This window comes from Dermacentor variabilis, chromosome 8 (assembly GCF_050947875.1).
Source record: "Dermacentor variabilis isolate Ectoservices chromosome 8, ASM5094787v1, whole genome shotgun sequence".
Lineage (NCBI taxonomy): Eukaryota > Metazoa > Arthropoda > Arachnida > Ixodida > Ixodidae > Dermacentor > Dermacentor variabilis.
This window is the reverse complement of record NC_134575.1, coordinates 32010245-32029663: the sequence shown is the minus strand read 5'-3', so window position 1 is coordinate 32029663 and position 19419 is coordinate 32010245. Positions and strand designations below refer to the sequence as shown.

General features: G+C 44.2%; 1 protein-coding gene across 3 annotated transcripts in view; it reads left to right on the top strand.

Moving 5' to 3' along the window:
* The window catches only part of rho-5 (rhomboid-5), a 50139-nt gene that overhangs the window by 23178 nt on the left and 7542 nt on the right, over positions 1–19419 (top strand). For 2 of the 3 annotated variants that reach the window (XM_075701649.1, XM_075701650.1), the window contains 7 exons: positions 1684–1758; positions 3115–3276; positions 9668–9688; positions 15586–15725; positions 17007–17241; positions 17847–17947; positions 18862–19015. In XM_075701649.1, coding sequence (XP_075557764.1) covers positions 1684–1758; positions 3115–3276; positions 9668–9688; positions 15586–15725; positions 17007–17241; positions 17847–17947; positions 18862–19015 — 888 coding nt within the window. The remainder of the gene's footprint in view (positions 1–1683; positions 1759–3114; positions 3277–9667; positions 9689–15585; positions 15726–17006; positions 17242–17846; positions 17948–18861; positions 19016–19419) is intronic. The other variant, XM_075701651.1, reaches the window with a different exon arrangement.

Genomic DNA, 19419 nt, shown 5'->3' with positions numbered 1-19419 from the left:
ATTCCAGGGAAAAAATGAATTTTCACTTCCTCTGCTTCAAATTGGGGTAATTAGTACTTGGAGTATTAATAGCAAAGCTATCGGTATGCCAGAAGGAAGCAAAGTTCTTTTTAAGCTGATCCTGCACAATCTGCAAATAACAGGGTCTTTTGTTGGCTTTGTGAGTGTGAGCCTGGCCAGGTGCTTGGAATGTTGCAAAGCATTCGGTTCAATCAATTGTTATAGCGCATCCAACCTGATTTATAGCTTAGGTGTAGTAGTTGTTGTAGGTTATAGGCTGCTGTAACAACTTGGCAAGCTATTGATCACCATTTCTTTCCTTGCGCCTGAACCTACAGACTGCTAGGGAATTTTCTTAAACACATTCGAGGGAAAAACCTGTAAAAATCTGGGAACTTGGAAAGTGCCAACGTCGCAGACAACACCCTGTATATCCTAGACAGATACCCGCATCGGTAGCTCAGTGGCTATTGCGTTCTGCCCTTGAGCGCAAGGTCACGGGTTCGAATCCCAAGCATGGCAGCCAGTGGGAACAAAATACAAGAACGCTTGCTTACCATGCTCTGGGTGCAAGTTCAAGGGACACTAGGGAAGGAATGAAGTTTAACTGTATTAGTATTAGTATTAACATATAGTATAATGTACTATAGTATTAACACATATAGTAATATAATTAAATTTAGCTGTATTAAACAATGCCGAAAAAGTCACTCTTACCATGAGAATGTAAGAGGCACACCAGAAGAAGAGGCATGGCAAGCATAAAACAACAGAAAAAAAAGATGGGCAGTGATGCTGCCATCAGCTTGCCATGATGTCGTGGATTTTGATGCCGTCTGCTTGGGCCTTGTATTAATTATATATTATATTAATATATTAATCACATTAATTTCTTATAGTCAAAGGTGAACTACATTGTATTCTGAAAGAGCCAATGACTGAACTCAGCGAGTTTTTGAAAACTTTTACAAAGCCACAACGGCCCAAATACGAGAACATACCCAGAAATCCGTGACACTGACATATAATTTAGAAGTGCTTCAACAGAGGCTTGTTGGTATGGCACAACTACTGTATATGGTTTATATCACTGCAGAACTGGAACACAGAAACACTAACATGGACTTTGTGACAAGAGGGACACAGACCTTACGTACAGTTTACGCAAGGTCCGTGCCATACACTATACTTGAATTAGTAAAGGCAAGGCACAGAAGACCAGGACTCAAGAAGAACACAAAGGACAGGACCAGCACCAGTCCTGTTGTTTGTGTTCTTCTTGAGTCCTGTTCTTCTGCGCCTTGCCTTTACTAATTCAAGCATGAACCAACTAGCCCAAGCATGAGTTTTACTTACTCATACACTATACAGTCATGTCGTATCAGCGCTGGTGCATGGCGCAATTTCTTTTAAATGAGACTTTGACCTTCAGCTTTTCTTTTGCATTCAACCTATTAGAGTGAAAATTAGTGAAACTGGGGTTCTTAAAGAACATTTTATCAATCTAAACTGATTCAGTCTATGCTTGTTACAACGGACCCGCGTACAACAGACTTTCAGATATAACGGACGATAATTTTTTTTGTCCGCTTCACTGTTCACGGTGAAATGGATGGTGTTTCTACATTGTCCATGTTAGTTTAGCACCCATCAGCTGACCTACACGGTTTTTGTTCCTTGCAGGTAATGGTGACGACACTAACATTGCAGCAGGTAGATTTCTACGAACCGGACAACTTCTGGATCGGGCCCAGAGCGGTGAGAAAGTGCACTTCTGTGCCTCTGTTCACACGCGCTGCTGGCATATGCATTTTTCATCTCGGTACTACTCCTGTTTGGGGCATTTTATGCAATGCAATTGGCCGGCAAGTTGCCTCATTTGCGTAACTCACAATACACTTGAAGTTGATTCAATATACTTCTGTTGCATTCATGTGAGCGTGCCTTGTGTCTGTTGTGCACCGTGGTCATCCTTTGAGGTAAAGTAATGCGACAATGCTGTATATTTGATTAAACGAAAGGAGCGACACTCATAACTCTTTCTCTGCACTGCCTAACTTGTGTCGTCTTGTGTGACACAGGCTTTAAGCTGTTTATCAATACCTGGCTTCCTCCTAACAAAGAGGCTTGAATAGAACCTAACAGATGTGTAGCGAGCGATGGATTGATAGTGAGAGCTGGAGTCGGATCGGCCATGTAATGCATAGAGCGCATGACCAGTGGTCTATTCTAGTGACTAGAAGGTTCTGATGGCAGAGAAATGTAGGCAGTGGTAGCAGAGGTGATTAGATTAGGGTTAGTAAGAGTCTGGGCATAAAGTGGGTTCGACTGACTCGGTACAGGGGTGTAGTAACTGCTTTTAAAAAGACTTCTGGGATCGTGGAGTGGTGCTTTCGGCAAGTGGATGGTGACAATAAGGACCTTAATTGTACCCATGTGTATTGCCGATTAGTCTGTAGACTGATTATGACCGTGCCTTCTGCTCGTAGGAGAATCGCAGGAGAATCAGGCTTATGCTTTGGCCTGAGTGGAGTGCCCTTGTTTCAAAACGTTGTCTTGTTTTCATTGAAGATGACTCCGCTTCACGAAATGTTGGTGCCGGCGGCTGATGCTCCATCCCTGTGCAGCTCTGGTTCTCGCAGGCTTACCATTTACTTTATCTTTTGGATTTACCATTGTATTGATTGAGAAAATGATCAAATTATCACTGCATAGGCGTATGTGAGCATGTTGTAGTCTAGCTTTTTACTTGTGACGACTGCTTGAGGCCTTAGCCATTTTGACTAGAACATGGTCCCATTTGGGAATACTAGTGTAATCAGTGCAAGCTAAAAGAACTGTTAGGTACTAACAAATAAAGAAACACTTTCGCAATGCTAAACAGTGTTACACGATATTATACAGCTGCATTAGAAAGAAATAGAATGCAATACATGTAGTAGTACATGTACCACATGAACCTGTAGGCGAATATACGATTGTACGTATAAGCACAAAGAAAGATTCAATCGAAACAGTAATTTATACAAGTACATTGCATTAGAACTGCCAAGCACGTGAAGACAAGCAGTTATTGGAATTATGCAAATGTAAAACGGTCGCCACTGCTTTCAGGCGGACCTGGTTCACTTAGGGGCCAAGTTTACACCGTGTATGAGGAGAGACCGTCGGATCCACGACAGCATAGCCAAGGACCGGCGGAAAGAGCGAAACACAGCCTGTTGCGTACGCAACGACCGCTCAGGTTGCGTGCAGACTTCGCGCGACAAGTGCTCGGTGAGTCGGAAACTCGACTTCGCACCGTCACGCTCTTTCCCCTTGCTGGCTTTTGCTTTTTGTCGCTGCAGCCGAGAGGAATCCGCTGGTCGGATTTAGAAGCAAGTGTGCAGGCTTTTTCCTTTTTCCCTTGTGCTTCCCTTGTCTGTGTGAATTTTGATTGTTGCTCCACTGGTTCGAAAGTGTGCTGCTTCTGCAAGTCTGGTTGTGTGTGTTTTGCTGTACTGAACAGAGCCAATAGAGAGCTTTAGTAACGTGCATTGTTGGCCGGGTTAGGAACGAGCTCAAAATTTGACGGGGACAAGGGGAGACAGGACGGGTGCTCGCTTACAACCGAGTTCATTGAATCGAGCACGTCAAAAAGAAGCCTTCTCCCAGATTGTCGGGCACAGTGAATACTGCAAAGTGCATTCAGAGAATCTTATCATCTCAAATTCAATTTTCCTGGGTAAAACAAAGGTATCACTGATACACATGTCATCATCCTGGCAAAGAAGTAAGCTGGCTCGCATGTGACATTTTTTTTTAAAGAGCTCTTACGAGCCTTTTTACATGCTAACTGACACGAACAACGCCTTGCTCAAGTACTCCTGACAGGCGCAGGCGTGTGAGGAAGCATCTTACTTCTTAGGGCTGAGTCACGTTCTTGGCACCTATTATTAATGCATCTATCTGTCTGTGCGATATATGCAGAGCTTCATCCATACATGTAGGGAAAAAACGTGATAAAAAAACTTACTAGCAGGGTATACGTAGGATCCAAAGTCACTAAACAATTGGGCAGACTCTACAGTAGCTGACAGCTATGTAATGCGAAACATTGTGGGAATCATTACAGCGCAAGACACAGACACAAACCGAGCTGGTTGAACCCTAGTGGCCCGGGGCGTATATTGTTGTTTTTGTAGCTTCGGCAAGGTAACGTTTGCACTCCTCGAATTTGGCATCGGTCAGCAGCTTCTTCCGGCGGGGCATTTTTGCAAGAAGTTTTGATGGGCCCATTCAGCGAGAATTGTTGCGGCACGTGAGCTCGACGAGCTGGTGAGGCCCAAGTGGCCCGATATGTGCCGTGCTTTCCTCTTGCCTAGCACTTCGAGGCGATGTCATGAAACCGAAACGAAATCAAGCTAGTGGGCGACGGCAGATTCGATGTCGCCAAAGCAAAGCATGATGCTCACTACGCACTGCCTATAGCAAGGAACAGTGGCGCGTGGGGGTTATTACCTCTTAAAAGCATGCAGCCTGCTTGTAGTGGCACTACGCCACATGCACTGTGAAACAGGTAGGTGAGGATGCTTATCGCAGTCAGGTTGGCGGAAGTAGCTGAAAATGCAACATGCAGCGACCTGCGAAGACATTCGCTGCTACCAGAAGAGGAAGCTGCGTTTGTGCTGGCATTTTCACGTGACACGGGCAGACGAGTACGGCGGGGAAGCTACTGTGGCGGGCGCCTACTTTTCTCAATTGCTCGCGCCTCGCGCCTTTTCTCGTTCCCATGGGATCTGGTGGCCGAAAAGTGTTTATCGGAAAGTGTATTGTACGATCACAGTTTGGTGACATACTGAATGGTGGCGCCGGAAGATTGCGTTTCCTGGAACATTTATGTTCATTTAAAAAGGAGCGTAACATAGTGGGTCATTTTTTTTGTGTTCTCGATCATGAACATGTATGCCAGGAAATCGTGCGAAATGGGATAGTGTCAATGAGATTCTACTATTTCTGACCACATCACTGTACACGTGCCTGACAATCTGGGGAAGGTTTCTTTTTGGCGTACTGGATTTAATAAGCTTAAGTTGTAAGCTAGCACCTGTCCTGCGTCCTTCCTTGTCCCCATCAAATTTTATACTTGCTCCTAACCTCTAAATAAGAGTGCTTTAGTCCGTCTGCAAGCACATTACAGTTTATGGAATACTGGAATACACGAGACATGGACTGACTACAGTTTGAAGCACCATCTTGTGATGCATATGGTCAGCCACAACTCGTTGGAAATGTTTTTGTGCTGCATGACTGCTTCTTGTCTAAAGAAAAGAAAATATCTGGTATGTATTAGTGGTTATGCTACTGCCTAGCGGTGTACAGCAGCCACTAGGTAGTGCATGGGCTGCCATGGAAACACCAGTGTTGTGTGGTGTAGTTGAACTCTGTGTAGCTGGCAGAATGAGTGCTCTGGCTCACGTCTACATTTCTGCAATTCCAGTAGTCCTTGATGCTCGTACGTAAGCAGACAGGATAAAAATCTCCAATTTGGGCTCACCATATGAACTGTCCACAAACTATTACACTTTGTGGAATACCGGTACACCAGAGGCGTCAACTGCTGCGGCGGCACTAGTACTAGTGCCGTCTGGTGAAGTTTTACCTAACCAGAGCCTGTTAGAAACATTTCTGCATTGTGTTGTTCTTGCATAAAAGAAAAAAAAGAAAATTGTATCCAATGTAAATTATCGTTGCTGCGTACACCAGGCAGTACGGTACAATGTGATTGTAGCAGCTATAGTTCTGTGTGCTCTAGTTGATGTAAGCATCACAAGATTGTGCCACAATTGCTGTTGCACGCGTCCACCCCTCCAGTGTGCCTGTGCTCCATAAGCCATAATATATTTTACACGCAGCCTAAATCTCTGTAATGGTATGTGGCGTAGTCTTTTGCCAGTAAAGGTTTTCGAAGCAAGCAAGAAATTTTGTACGTATAATTTTTTTTTAGGCAATCTGGTCTCTTACTTCTTCTCTTAATGAACTCTGGTCTGTGTGCATTAAGCAGCTCATTTTTCAAGAGTGCATATCTCAGGCGCCAAGCAGAAAGGTCAAAACACGAAGGTCAAGAGTCATTGCGCTTGCATTTTTCTGCCCCAGTTTGCTCTGTACTTGCAGTTGTGTTTTGTGCATGCAGAAGCAGACTTCTCTAAAACGAGCTATGTTACCCTGAAGGGGCCCTGAACCACTTTTTATCAAAGCGGAGAAATGCATTTGAAGTTAAAATAGGCTATTTTAGAAACGCTTTGCCGCGAAAAGTACTTCAACTTGTTCAACAGAAGTAGTTATCAGCAATCAAACATGGCTTTCACAGTGCTTCTGCACCTTCTTCATTGCCTAGCAATGCGAAGGCTACAGCAGAGCGGGGCATGCCCGCAAGGCTCTGCCTGCTGTACACTACTATGGCATGCAATTCAAATTTGATTTTGGATGTTAACGTAGTTGCCACTACTTCGGATTTTGACACCTACGACGCGCCAAACGTAAGACAAATTTAGTTGTCGTCAGCGAGCCATAGTGCGCTTAGCCAGGGCCCAGTAGACGCGTCACGGCACCCCGCAGCTACGTGCAACAGTAGTTTGCAGTGTTTGCTTCGTGCACGGCAGGGCTTGAGTGCGTGCTCATGCTCGTGCTACAGTCTGACCATGCTACGTGGTGTGAACCGGCTTCATCCTTCACCAGCTTGACCGACAGATAGTAGCCACATCCAACTTGTGCATTTTGAAGCGCTATCAATAAGTCCGCCAAGGCGACTAACAAGGAGAGGCCAGGAGTGAGCGGATACTGGCAAGCGTGCGTGTGGTCTGACCTTAAATTTTCACGCGGTTCGAGGCTAGTTGAGCATTCAACACTAGTCAAAATTAGGGAGAGCCAACGGCTACGAGACTGATAAGCAGGGTGGCCAGAGTTTAATTCCTACATGGGCAGCTGCGGCCAAGTGTTGACAGACGATAGTCAGCTTCTTCCGGAAGTACGTACTTATTATCGAAATTCAAAAACTGATTTTTCGCTTACTTCAGCCTGTTTATTAAACATCGTCAATAAATATACACAGTAACAGTAGGAAGAAGCGCACTGATCCAAACACCCTTCTTGATTGACGTCAGCTATTGGCCAATAGCAGCCGCTTATGGGAATCCACTATATGTATTATGAAATAAAGCGACCAGAAAAGATTGAGGAGCAGGTTTCTGTTGAAAAGAGAGTGAGAGAAAGGTAACCTTGCGCTCTACTTGCAAGCTCCACGCACAGCGCACGACTGCAAAGCGGGGCTGAAATGTTCGCAGTAGTGTACGCTATCCGCGAACTATGTTTTTTCACCAAGCCTGAGGAGTGGTTCAGGACCCCTTTATAAAAAGTTAAACATACTCTATTTAAAAGTAGCATGATTAAAGCAACCAGCCACCACTTAGCTTCATTCAGCAGGTGTCCGGAGTGTCGCATTACTACTTTATAATTGTGTTGCTATCCCTTCCACCTCTTGTACTGAACCTCCTAAGTCTAGTTGACTGCCGAGTGAGATTTTTCAACCAGTTTTTAATTCTACTTTAGTCGCATTTATCAAGCCTGTAATGCCCAAACATAGTTATACATTGAGGAAAATTATAATGTGTTCATCTTTATTTCTAGCTGTTGAGAGTTCATCTGTATGAAAAAAAAATGTTGTGTGAGTAGAAGCTTCATTAGCATAGTAACCTAACTAGCATAACTGGCTTTTTGAACTTGGCACAACTTAAAGTGTGCTCCAGCATATCAAAAACGCTACTGTAGGTTATTCATGAAGTTTTCTATGCTTAAACTATAATGTTGAGTATTGAACTCGCCTTAGCCTATGTGATACGTTGGGCATTACAGGGTTAAGATGTGGGTAAGCACAGGCAACAGCAAAAGCTTTCCATACTAAATGGCTAAGGAGTGAAGGGCGGATTGACATCTCTCGAATGCTGCCATGGCAGTGCTTCATTATCTCTTTTCCCGAGCCAGGAGTGATCTCGCTTGAACCGAGAAAGGTTGAGAAAGTTGTGTGCATACAATTACATGTCATGTATATCATGTACACAACAATGGATGAGAGACAAGAACGCAGGACAGGCATGCTTCCTTTCTCTTTCGTAGGGGTGTGCATATATTCGAAACTTTCTAATACTTTTCTAATATTTCAAAACGTCAACTTCGCCCAATTAAACATAAAATTAGAGCAAAAGTATGGTAAATTTTCACCACCCCCCCAGGCATAGTATAGACATAAAACATGAGAACTTGCGTAGTGGAGCAGGCTACATCACTTAGGTAGCCATACTTTACGGGCTGTACACCGGTCATTCGCGCTCTCTAAAGAGTCATGTACGTATGAAGAAACTACTTGTTTGCTCCAAATGCTCCATTTGTGCTTTTAATTAACATTTCATAACGCACTATGTAATGACAGAATTAAGCTTGCCAACTTTAAGAACACTGGGATGTGAACATCGTTCTATATGAATTGTGATAACGACTGTTCTTTATTCTAAAACTATTTGAGAATTATTCAATTTGATTCACTTCTGGAACTATTCTATTTGTATTCAATTCAGTTTCAAAAATAACTATTCGCACACCTCTAGTCATTTGTAATCATACCAAGCCAACTGTCCTGCCATCGTATCCTTGCCAACGGCTGCATTCGGGTGCATGTTAACTAACCCATGCAACGGACGAAAGTCGGGCCACCTCGACAACTGCTGTTCCTCTAAGAAACGCTGTAGATGGTAGTCTGAGCCAATATCTCCCCGAGTTCATGTTTCAGCATCTCGATGCAGTGTGTTTGTTTAGAAATTAGTTCAGTTTGACTGACAATTGATTAAATTGACTTGATGTAGAAGGGCGCATTTGTCCAGCTCAAACATTGTTACAACAGCTGCGCTACAAATGCTGCTGTCAGGCAAACAAGCTGAAATCCGTTTGTGCGAATGAAGCCAAAAAATTTCGAGCGGTTGCATTTTGTAATGGCTCCTTTTCTTTCTGCTCATCTCTTATTGCACTTGACGCCAAGTAGCCGATAGCGTAGTAGCATGTAAACATGTTACTCTGAAGGCGTATTGGGCATCTGAGCCATAGCATTTGAAGCCGGCTACAAGCCGGCTTGCATGCCGGTATGCCAAAGGGTTGCCAGTATAGTCGTGGTTGCAGATCTTCATGCCAACTAGCTGATCCCAGCAGCCATGGCGGAATCGGCTACTTGGTCCAAACATCGGCAACTGTGGCTATCCTGGCAATTATGGCAACGTGCGAACCATTGGCAAAAGGCAGAAAGAATGGGTGTATAATCGCTACAAAATGTCGGCCCTGGTTGGTTTAAATTTTTTGTCTAATGAAACTACTTGCAGTTTCCTTGAACTTGATTGTACTAAGTTTAAGCAGCAGACTGACAGCGTCAAAATTGAACAGCCCACGTCGGCGAGGGAGCTTGGTGAACCTTCCCTGGCTATCGTAGCCTGTTCTTTAGTGTGTCATTCATTGCCATCGACTCACTGTGTGTCTCTTTCTGTCTCTTTCTCTCTCTCTTCTCACCCCTCTCCTTTCCCACCAAACTCACTGACACCCTTTCCATCATTCCCCGCTCATCCAATCTCCTATGCTGCTGGTCGTAAAGACACGAGGAATTATGGCTGGGGTACGCAAACCTTCTTTGTCCGTCACATTTCCACCTACCTTTTCTGCCGCTCCAGGGGTTGCACAGAAGCGTTGAGAAAGCAGTCCTGCCGTTTCTCTGATATGATGTGAGAAACTGCACGAAAGAGTTGCAGGAGGCCTCGTGATAGGAGGCCTCGGAGGCCATCTTGTGATAACGCATAAAATGACTTCCTCTGAAGGTCACCTGTGCACAACAAATTGTTCGTGCAATCAAAACAAAGCAATGCTGACTGCTGTTGCTACCATCTGGCCCCCACTGTCCAGCACCATGCTTACAATGTCTAAAACTGAGCTGACAGCATTTTGCTTTCCTTCCCCTTAACTGCTCAGCTTCGATTTGGGTTTAGTTAGGTTCACTTTAGCCGGTTGTCTTTTAGACAGCATCTGTGCACCTTTGTGGGCTTTTTTTTTTCCCTTCGTTCGTGTTGCCATGTTCACGTTGACAGCTTTATGGCTGCCACAATGTGTGCTACTAAAACTGCCTGCTTTCGCATGCCTGCTGTACTTAACCATGGCATCTGCTCGCATGTGCTTGTCGCGGTGTTGCCTTTTGGCACGTCTACACGGTGCACCGGCTGGATTTTTCGTTGTTCTCCACTCCTTGGTGATGCCGCATACCAAAGCCTGAACAACTTGTATATTGTGTCACCAATTGCCAACACTGATATTTCCGCTGCACACTTGCATGTGCGTGCTGATTTGCAGGTTGCCAGTTCTTCGTCGTATAACCACATATCCCGAAGCACTGTGTGTTGTTCAGTTTCAAGGCATCATGAACATTGTTGAGAGCAACAAGAGAGTTGTTCTCCAAATGAGATAGCAACTTGAGGGAGGGTACAGCAAGAGGTGGTGTTCTCAAGATAGGGACTGGATAGGGAGGGTGGGGATACCAGGGCGGGTTGTCGAACAAGGAAGAAGGATTTTATCCGATCTCCTTTCCTGCGACTACCATCACACTTTATAAGTGTCCCCTTTTCATGCTCTGTTACATTTTCGCTTAAAATTAACTGATGTAATACTATATGTCTTCTACCTCGGATAAACATTGTTAGAAGGATGGCCAATGTGTGGCAACCATAGCGCAGCAAAGGTCTTAGCTGTTAATTGCTGGGCCTTGGCGATGGCTCCTGAGCGCCAACACGTCTCGATTATGCACTTTCACTCATACATGCCGAGGCTCATGCCGGTCAGACAAATGTCCCGAGAAAAGAGAGGACAGCGTGGCAGAAAGCCACTGCATGGTCAACACGGGGAAGGCGGGAGATGGAAATTCAAGACAATGCACAAAACGAGAACAAGGTGAAAGCAGGAGCCAACGTTTCGACAAGTGGACTTGTCTTCTTCAAGGCGACGTATGCTTTCCTAGCCACAGTATATTATATGGTGAAAGCAGGAGCCAACGTTTCGACAAGTGGACTTGTATATATACTGTGGCGAAGAAAGCATATGTCGCCTTGAAGAAGACAAGTCCACTTGTCGAAACGTTGGCTCCTGCTTTCACCTTGTTCTCGTTTTTTGCGTCGTCTTGCATAGTCAAGGCATTGTCATGCTTGTGCCATGTCTGACGCTCCTTAATGTCTTAAAATTTTCCTCGTTGCTATGAATCACACTTGTAATGTTTATCCGAAGGCATTTAGTGTCTTCTCTTTTAACTGCTTTATTCGAGCTGCTCATTCTGTACCACGAGATTTTCATTTTTGTTTCTTACAACAGATTTTTTTTTTAACAGTCCATAACAGATTAGCACAGTTGCTGCGTCATGGGGCGGATCACTTGAAGAAGTGTACATTGCATGAGGATTCTTAAAATGCAATTACTAGATTGTCAAAGCTGCTCTGATCCTGATTAACTTTCAAATTGATTTTGAGCACGCATTGCAGTTGCGTAAGTGGAGCTCAGCAGCAGTGAAGTAGTGCGCATTTACCAATGTCCTGAGACTGCCACCAGTTTAAAGGTATCCATTCCTGAAAATACAGCGAATGGCACTTACGTTCCATGTACTGTTTTTCCCAAAAAACCTTCTTCATGCGCTGATGGGCAAGAAGCACCAATGCATTTACCTATGTAACTATGGGTAAAACTAAGTGGAATGCAATGTATTCATGTTGTGATAGAAAGACTAAGTGGAACAGCTATGTGTTTACATGCTGGTGGGTGAAACTAAGTGAAATTGCTATGTGTTTCCATGCTGACTGCAAAAACTAAGTGGAACAGGAATGTTTAGGGCAAAAATTAGGTGGAAGACCAATGTATATACGTGATAAGTGAAATTAAATGGAACAGCAATGCTTGCACCCAAAAAGTATGTGAAACAGCAATGTTCACAACTGACAAGCAAAATTAAATGGAACAGCAACGTATTACATAGCAAATATTGTAAAAAAAATTAAATTATGGGGTTTTACGTGCCAAAACCACTTTCTGATTATGAGGCACACCGTAGTGGAGGACTCCGGAAATTTCGATCACCTGGTGTTCTTTAATGTGCACCTAAATCTAAGCCCACGGGTGTTCTCGCATTTCGCCCCCATCGAAATGTGGCCGCCGTGGCCGAGATTCGATCCCGCGACCTCGTGCTCAGCAGCCCAACACCACAGCCACTGAGAAACCACAGCGGGTCAAATATTGTAGATGGACATCTTGAAACCAGTGCTATTCATAGGACTATCTCAACATTGGCAGTGTCAATCACTGGCCAGCTTCTGATGTGTAACCATAGCACGTGCCCGTAAGTAAATAACCAATTAATTAAGTTAGGTACTTGCACATTGTGATTAGTTGCACAAGTTGTGTGTACCTCTCCTAGTAGTTAAGCTGAATAGGCAGGACTGGGCTGTCTGCTGCAGGTGATTATTTTAAACGCTCTAGGGGGGAAAAATATAGTAGCTGGTGTGCTGAGATGCTCTCATTTCACTCATGATTCCATTTTCACTTTCGTTTATGAAGTTAGAGAATTTTTATTAATGTAGAGCTTGCTTGCTCAGGGCACAAGTTGAGTAGGTCCGAGACAGTTCATTGGTTGCATTCGTAGCGAGGAAGTCCCACTGCTAACAGAGAATAGCTTCTCATAATGCATCTACTGAAGTGATTTTGTTGTGTTTGATATTCTTGAGTACTCCGGTTTCTTTTCCCCCCCGTCAATTTTAAGTGCTTGGGCCTGTGTTTGTCAAGAAACCTCTTGTTCATTTCACTATATTTCTCTCCTGATTTCTGACCACTGACCATTTATTTGACCTTTCTGTTTGGTTCCCTGTATATTGATAGAGCAAAGCAACTTTGCTGATGCTATGATTTGATTGCATACAATTTTGTTTGCATCACTGTGTGTGCCATGTCGTCGCATGACTTCTAAAGAGACTCAGTTGTGTGCAGTGCTCACAGCAGCTCGTTTGGCAGATCTGATTTCTCACTTTTCTTTATTATTGGCATGAGTCACTCTTCTTATGTGACAAAGCTGAATGAACTTGGTGTGATGTGCTCTTTGGCTGTGTTGAAATTTGTGCCGTGTCTTAAAATGCAACAGCGAATGGGCATTGGCTGAGAGTGCTGCTTGTCGGAACAAAGCTCGGAAGCATGATTGATGCGCTTGCATTGAATATCAACTCATGTTGTCACACCCCTGCCACACAAGTGCAAAAAGTGATGTTAAGTGACTGATGACATAATCGAAATTCTTTAATGTTGGTAACAACATTAAATTTAATTGGGTGCCATATGTGCAAAACTTAACGACGTTCGCTTTTGTGTTGTTTCAGTCCCAACGACTTTGTCGCATTTCTTTACCAGTGAAACGCATAAACCTGCAGATCGTGCCTAGCCCTGATTGCCATGTCTTTTCAGCATGACGATGCTGTATGGAGCATCAAATTCATGAGTCACGATTTTCCACCATCACGAGTGCCTTGTACAGGCGTAAATCCTTTACGTTGTGGTAGATTCTAGCCACCAGATGTGGCCCTGGCTGCCTGGTGCCGGCCTTTTTATTTAAAGTTTGCTGTGTCACCTGCGAAGCGGAGGCCAGCACTTCCTTTTCTGCGAGAGTCTTTTAACATTGCATTTGAATAACACCGAGAGTTCCATCCACCTCAGTGACCTTGGCGTTTCTCAGCTGAGCCCCAGGTCACAGGTATTATTCTAACTTTTTAACCATTTCACTAGGCCACTTCCCAGAAAAAGAAAATAGAAAAGGAAGCTAGTGTGTCTTGTTTTGGCACAAGAACCCCAGGTAGCCAAATTGATGCAGAGGCCTCCGCTACAGTGTCCCTCATAGCAGTTATGTGTTGCTTTGCGATGCCAAACACAATCAATCAATCAATCAATCAATCAATCAATCAATCAATCAATCAATCAATCAATCAATCAATCAATCAATCAATCAATCAATCAGTCAATCAATCAGTCAATCAATCAATCAATCAATCAATCAGTCAATCAAAATACTTCTAAGAGACAAACAAACTGTTACATTAAGGTGAAAAATAGTCATGCAGTGTTTAAGCATAGCATAATCATGGCAGTTCATTGCATTAAATGTTCACGTATGGCACCGCCTCTGAAAATAGCGACTTTAGTGACGCCTGTGGCCTTTTTCTTTAGCTTGTGTGGCAGGGGTTATGTCATATTTCATTTGTTGCACTGTCTGCTCGTTAGTCTACGATGTGCTGCGTACGCGTGATTGTATTTGTCACCGGGCTGCGTTAAGCCCAGAGTTAATTCACCCCCAGCACTTCTGATAGTTCAATGCAGAAAGATAGTTCTCTCAAGCAGAGCTTCAAAGTGCGGTATACGTTACGCTGGCTGCAGCACAAAGCCTAGTGACAGTTGTGGTTCCAGCTTCTGAATCGGATTATGCGCTTAGTAACCTGTAGAGATAGATATGCGAGAACCAGTTAAGCTTACTAACATATTTCTGTTGGTCATCTGCAGAGGGGCAACATCTCATCACAGGCATAATGGCAGTCTGGATACGGTATGCCATTGATCATGTTACATGAAATTCTTTGGGAATGCCCATTCGGTTTGACGCTTCCATTGTTACAACTAAAGTTTCACATTGAAATGCATCATAATTAACTATTTTATTATCACCAGGTGATGTTGCCTTTACTTTATCAGTTACAAACCGGCCATACTACTTCACGGGAGCTGGTGCTGTATTCTCATAGCGGCAGTGCCAATACTGTCTCACGCTTATGTGACTTGCTTACAAAAGGTCTATTCTAGGTAGACATAACGCCTTTATTACATCTGTCACTTAAACCTAGACAATATTTGCCTTTGTAGTCCCTTTAATGCATCTGGCTATCTCTCATCTATCTATCTGGCTCCTCTTTCTAGGCTTGAACAACTGTAAACGCTTTAGAGAGGTGCCTCCATGCAGTTTTCATTTAGTAGTACCATTAATTGGCATTACCATTAGGACAGTCCAGCCGTTATACATGCAGCTTGGTACATGAAACTTTATCAGACCTCAAGCATTGCTGGTCATGTCTAGCATGATCTTACTTGTCAGTGCAGATGAACCATGAGCATTAGTGATTACTATTCGTCTGAGTGAACTTATCGGAAGTGCTGCTAGTCATTTTGCGTTAAGCCATGCTTTACTTTGTCGTCAGGAGGTTAGGCACTGATACCATAAGGTTTTAACCTTATATTGGCCATTTGGGCCACGTGTGGCCCCTACAACTACCCTATGTAGCTTCACAATTAGACGCTTACATGAGCACTTCATGTAATTAAATTTGAACTGCATGAAATATTAATTGACAAGTACCTTAAAGATGCTGTTTTATCCTTAGCACATTGGTGCAGGTGAAGTTGATAATATACGTGCATGTCTAACACTTTGGAGCTGGCACTTGCCTCTCTGCTGATTAGGAGGTGATTTCGACGTGGAGGAAATGGAATGTGAGCCAACCGGGACCACCAAGATGGGTTGCCGACCCGTCAGCTGTTGGTCAGGACCGGGGCATGACCCAGCGCCGCCTGTCAGGCTCCGTCTGCGGTCAAGACCCAAGGTCAGCAGCACTGAAAGCCTGCCTTTTTCAAATATCTGCTTTTCGACACACTTTGCAAGAGGATAGCTATGCAAGAGTTTGTAAGGTTTACTTGGGCATCTTTCACGGGAGAAGACTGAAAAACTGTGAGGTGTGATATTTAGATGAAGAAGGGGACTGTTAAGAAGCCAAAACTAAGTGATGCAAAGGAATGTACCAGGAAAAATAAACTTAAAAAAAAATATCGTCCACCACACAAATTGTGAAAAAAAATGTGCGCATGGATTCGGCCAGTGGCAAATGGTCTTTACTTCAATAATGCGACTAAGTGAGGTGGTTGGCACTATACACGTTTTGGGAGCAAACATCACTAAAAGTGGGACACCGAACAAGACGCAGAATGCAGTGCTGTCTTTTCTTACACTTCCATTTTTTTTTATTTCTTTATGAAGAATATGAAGATAATTGAAAGCGTAAATGCTCATCTACAATTTTTGAGGATAACAACGAGCTTAGAGAATGCTAAGCTCAATGCCATGAGAAATGGAACAAAATTGATAGGTGTAACATGAAGAGACAGGAAGACAGCAGTATGCAGAGCCGTTGGGGGTAGCCAATATGTTCTAGTTGACGTCAAGAGGAAGAAATGGACATGTAACTCGTAGAGCAGATAAGCAGCAGTCTATTGATTGGGTGCGGAGGGAAGGGATGCATGAGGGTATGCGATGAAATGAGGAAATTTGCAACCATGAGATGGAGCAAGCTGGAACAAGACAGTAATTGGAGATCACTGAGAGGTGTCTTAGCCCTGCAGTGGACATAAAGTAGGCTGATGATTTATTGTTGAAACATTTTACCAAGCTCTCGCTTGTGTGTGTACATGCAAGTACTAGGACAAGTTGTGGCTTAGCTTTTGACTCACGTATGAGAAAGCAAGGCTGTTTATGTTGCGTCATATGCTTTACAGAGTACAGTCATACAGGTACGTTTCAATTGAGTACAGTGAGAAGTCATGCTTGGCTTTGGGTTTTTTTTTTTTTTGTCCCTGACTTCGATGCACAAAGCGAGTGTGCTGAACTGGGCTGGTTAGTGCGCACTATAAAGGATTGGGCAAAGTGTAGACAACAGACGCAGACGGACAGACGACAACCATAGACAGAAGACAGAAGGGTAGTCGGCACCGTGTCTGTAGTCTACGCTCGATGCCAGCTTTTACGCTGTTCGGGCCCCTTTAGACAGAGCGGGGCTTCCCCCCTCGCTTTGTATGGTTTACGAAGCCCCCTGTTGTACGTGTACGTGCAGGTACTGCGAAGAGCCGGCGTCGGTGTTCCCCTTCGAGTGGCCCGACGACATCACCAAGTGGCCCGTGTGCCGTCGCTCGCACGCCAGCCGCAAGGTGCCCGACGCGCACATGTCGTGCGAAGTGATCGGCCGTCCCTGCTGCATTGGCGTGTATGGCGAGTGCCACATCACGACCCGTGACTACTGCGACTTTGTTGGCGGGTTCTTCCACGAGGAAGCTGCCCTCTGCTCACAGGTCGGGCACCGTCGCACTTTCTCTAGTCTGTTGACGAAGTTGAACAGATTCATTCATTACTATAGCAAACTTGATTTTTTTTTTTCCAGGTAGCATTTGACCTTATGGCTAGTTGTGTGAGCACAGTAACTTGTCTGTTGAATTGGCAAATTTGCACCAGTCATCACTAATACCCTGTGACTTGTCTCTTGAGTAAGGAAAGCAGCACCGCTGATTGGTAGCACTCTGTAATGTATCCCTTCAGCCCCGACATTTGCTCGAATTATTGCTAACACTTGGACCTCACAGATGGTGAGAACAGACAAAAGCCCATTTTACCATTCGTTCTTTGCGAATACAGTGCGGTCTAGGCAAGCCACGCAAAGCCCGCATCACTAGTTCGAAAATGTAGCCATACACACATAAACTCCAGAATTTCTTCATGGTATTCTGGACGTCTTCCTTCAGACTAGCTGCTGTCTTGTTGTGTATGAGGGCTTTCATGTATGTTATACAAATGTATACCGTACCTCTGCACTCACTTTTATATTAGTCTTTTATGCACACTATGCAGCGTAGCTTACTACGCACTCATGTTTGTGTTTAATAATCTTGTTTGCACGCAGGTCTCCTGCCTAAACGATGTGTGTGGCATGATTCCATTTGTCAACCCTGAAGTGCCTGACCAGTTCTACCGGTTGTGGACTTCGCTGTTCCTCCACGCAGGGTAGGCATGCTACCCTCTTCATCCCTCAGCAACATTCTGCATACCTTGCTTTGTTCACTCTTCGACTCCACAAGTCAGTCTGGATTAACTGTACAAATATGGACAGGTTTATTTTCCAAGCCAAGCCAGTTCGCATCTGTTTGCTTGCAGGAAGGATGCAGTAATAATCCTGCGGGAGTCAAAGGCTTGATACCTGACGCGGTGCACTTTTTGTCCTTAAACAAAAAACGCAGCCTGCAACAGTAGTGATAGTATGGAGCATACAAAACAGTAGATGTACATAATGAATTACATGGGAGCATGCGTTACAAACGTATGGTAAGAACAAGACTCGCAAAACGAGAAAACATTTAATAAGGTACATAGTTACGAGCAGCAGCTTCAATATCATACTTCGATACCACTGTAAATATAACAAATTGTGTAGTAGTAATGCTGGATGTTTTAACCTTAGCATATCTGTGAGGTTCTGCATGTAGACGTGGTTCGAAAGAGGCGGAAGATGATGATAAAAGGCTAGTGTTCATGTTACCATGTTGCCTTTCTCCCCCTTTCTTCATGTATCCTTGTTCGAGACGTGTATTATGTGTGCTGTTTGTCTTGTATGTCCACCGGTAATGTAAATTTAAGGCGCCTGTTCTAAGAAAAAAAGAGGCTTTTCATGGAAACATTGTTTCTAGTGGGAAAATGTATGTACAGTAGTTTGCAAAGTTATGCAAAACAGCAGCCACTCTTGTGATGCGGAAATACCTGTAGTACCATCTCTCTCCATTCGGTTATTTCTGCTTAACGTCTGAGCTGTTTCCCAGATCTGTGTTTACAGATGGCAAGCTGTGCCAGGCTGGACCACATTGAGCTTTTGATAAGCATTCTGGATGCTGATGTGCTTCCCTTGCCGGCCCTTATCTGTGCAGGATCTTCCACCTGTCGATAACTGTGATAGTGCAGCTGTTTGTGATGCGTGACCTGGAGAAATTGGCGGGTCCTGTGCGCACAGCAGTGATCTACATGTGCTCTGGGGTGGCCGGAAACCTGGCCAGCGCCATATTTGTTCCATACAGGGCTGAGGTACGTGCAATACTTCTGTTTTGAGACAAAAGCTTGGTGGTGCCGCGTCTCCTGCTAGGCTACTTGAAGTAATTTAATTTCTTTATTTCAACTCTTAAGACCTCTAGGATTTGAAAGTGATGAGTTGATGCCCACATTTCACGTGCCCACGTGCAAACCGTCCTCTCGTGTAGTAAGCGACCCGTATTGGTTGCAGCCACCTATTTGCGTCCACAAGAGGGCATTGTACAGTGCTAGCTTGAACTAATGTCATCTGTCAGTGTGCCATCTACCAACCACGCCAAAGTTAGCCTTGAATCAAATCTGGCCTTCAATTTTCTCTGCCTCTCACGTTTCCCATTATTATGGTGTTTGACGTCCCCATAATCTTGACTTTCCACTTTGCTCGGCACCGCCCCCCCCCC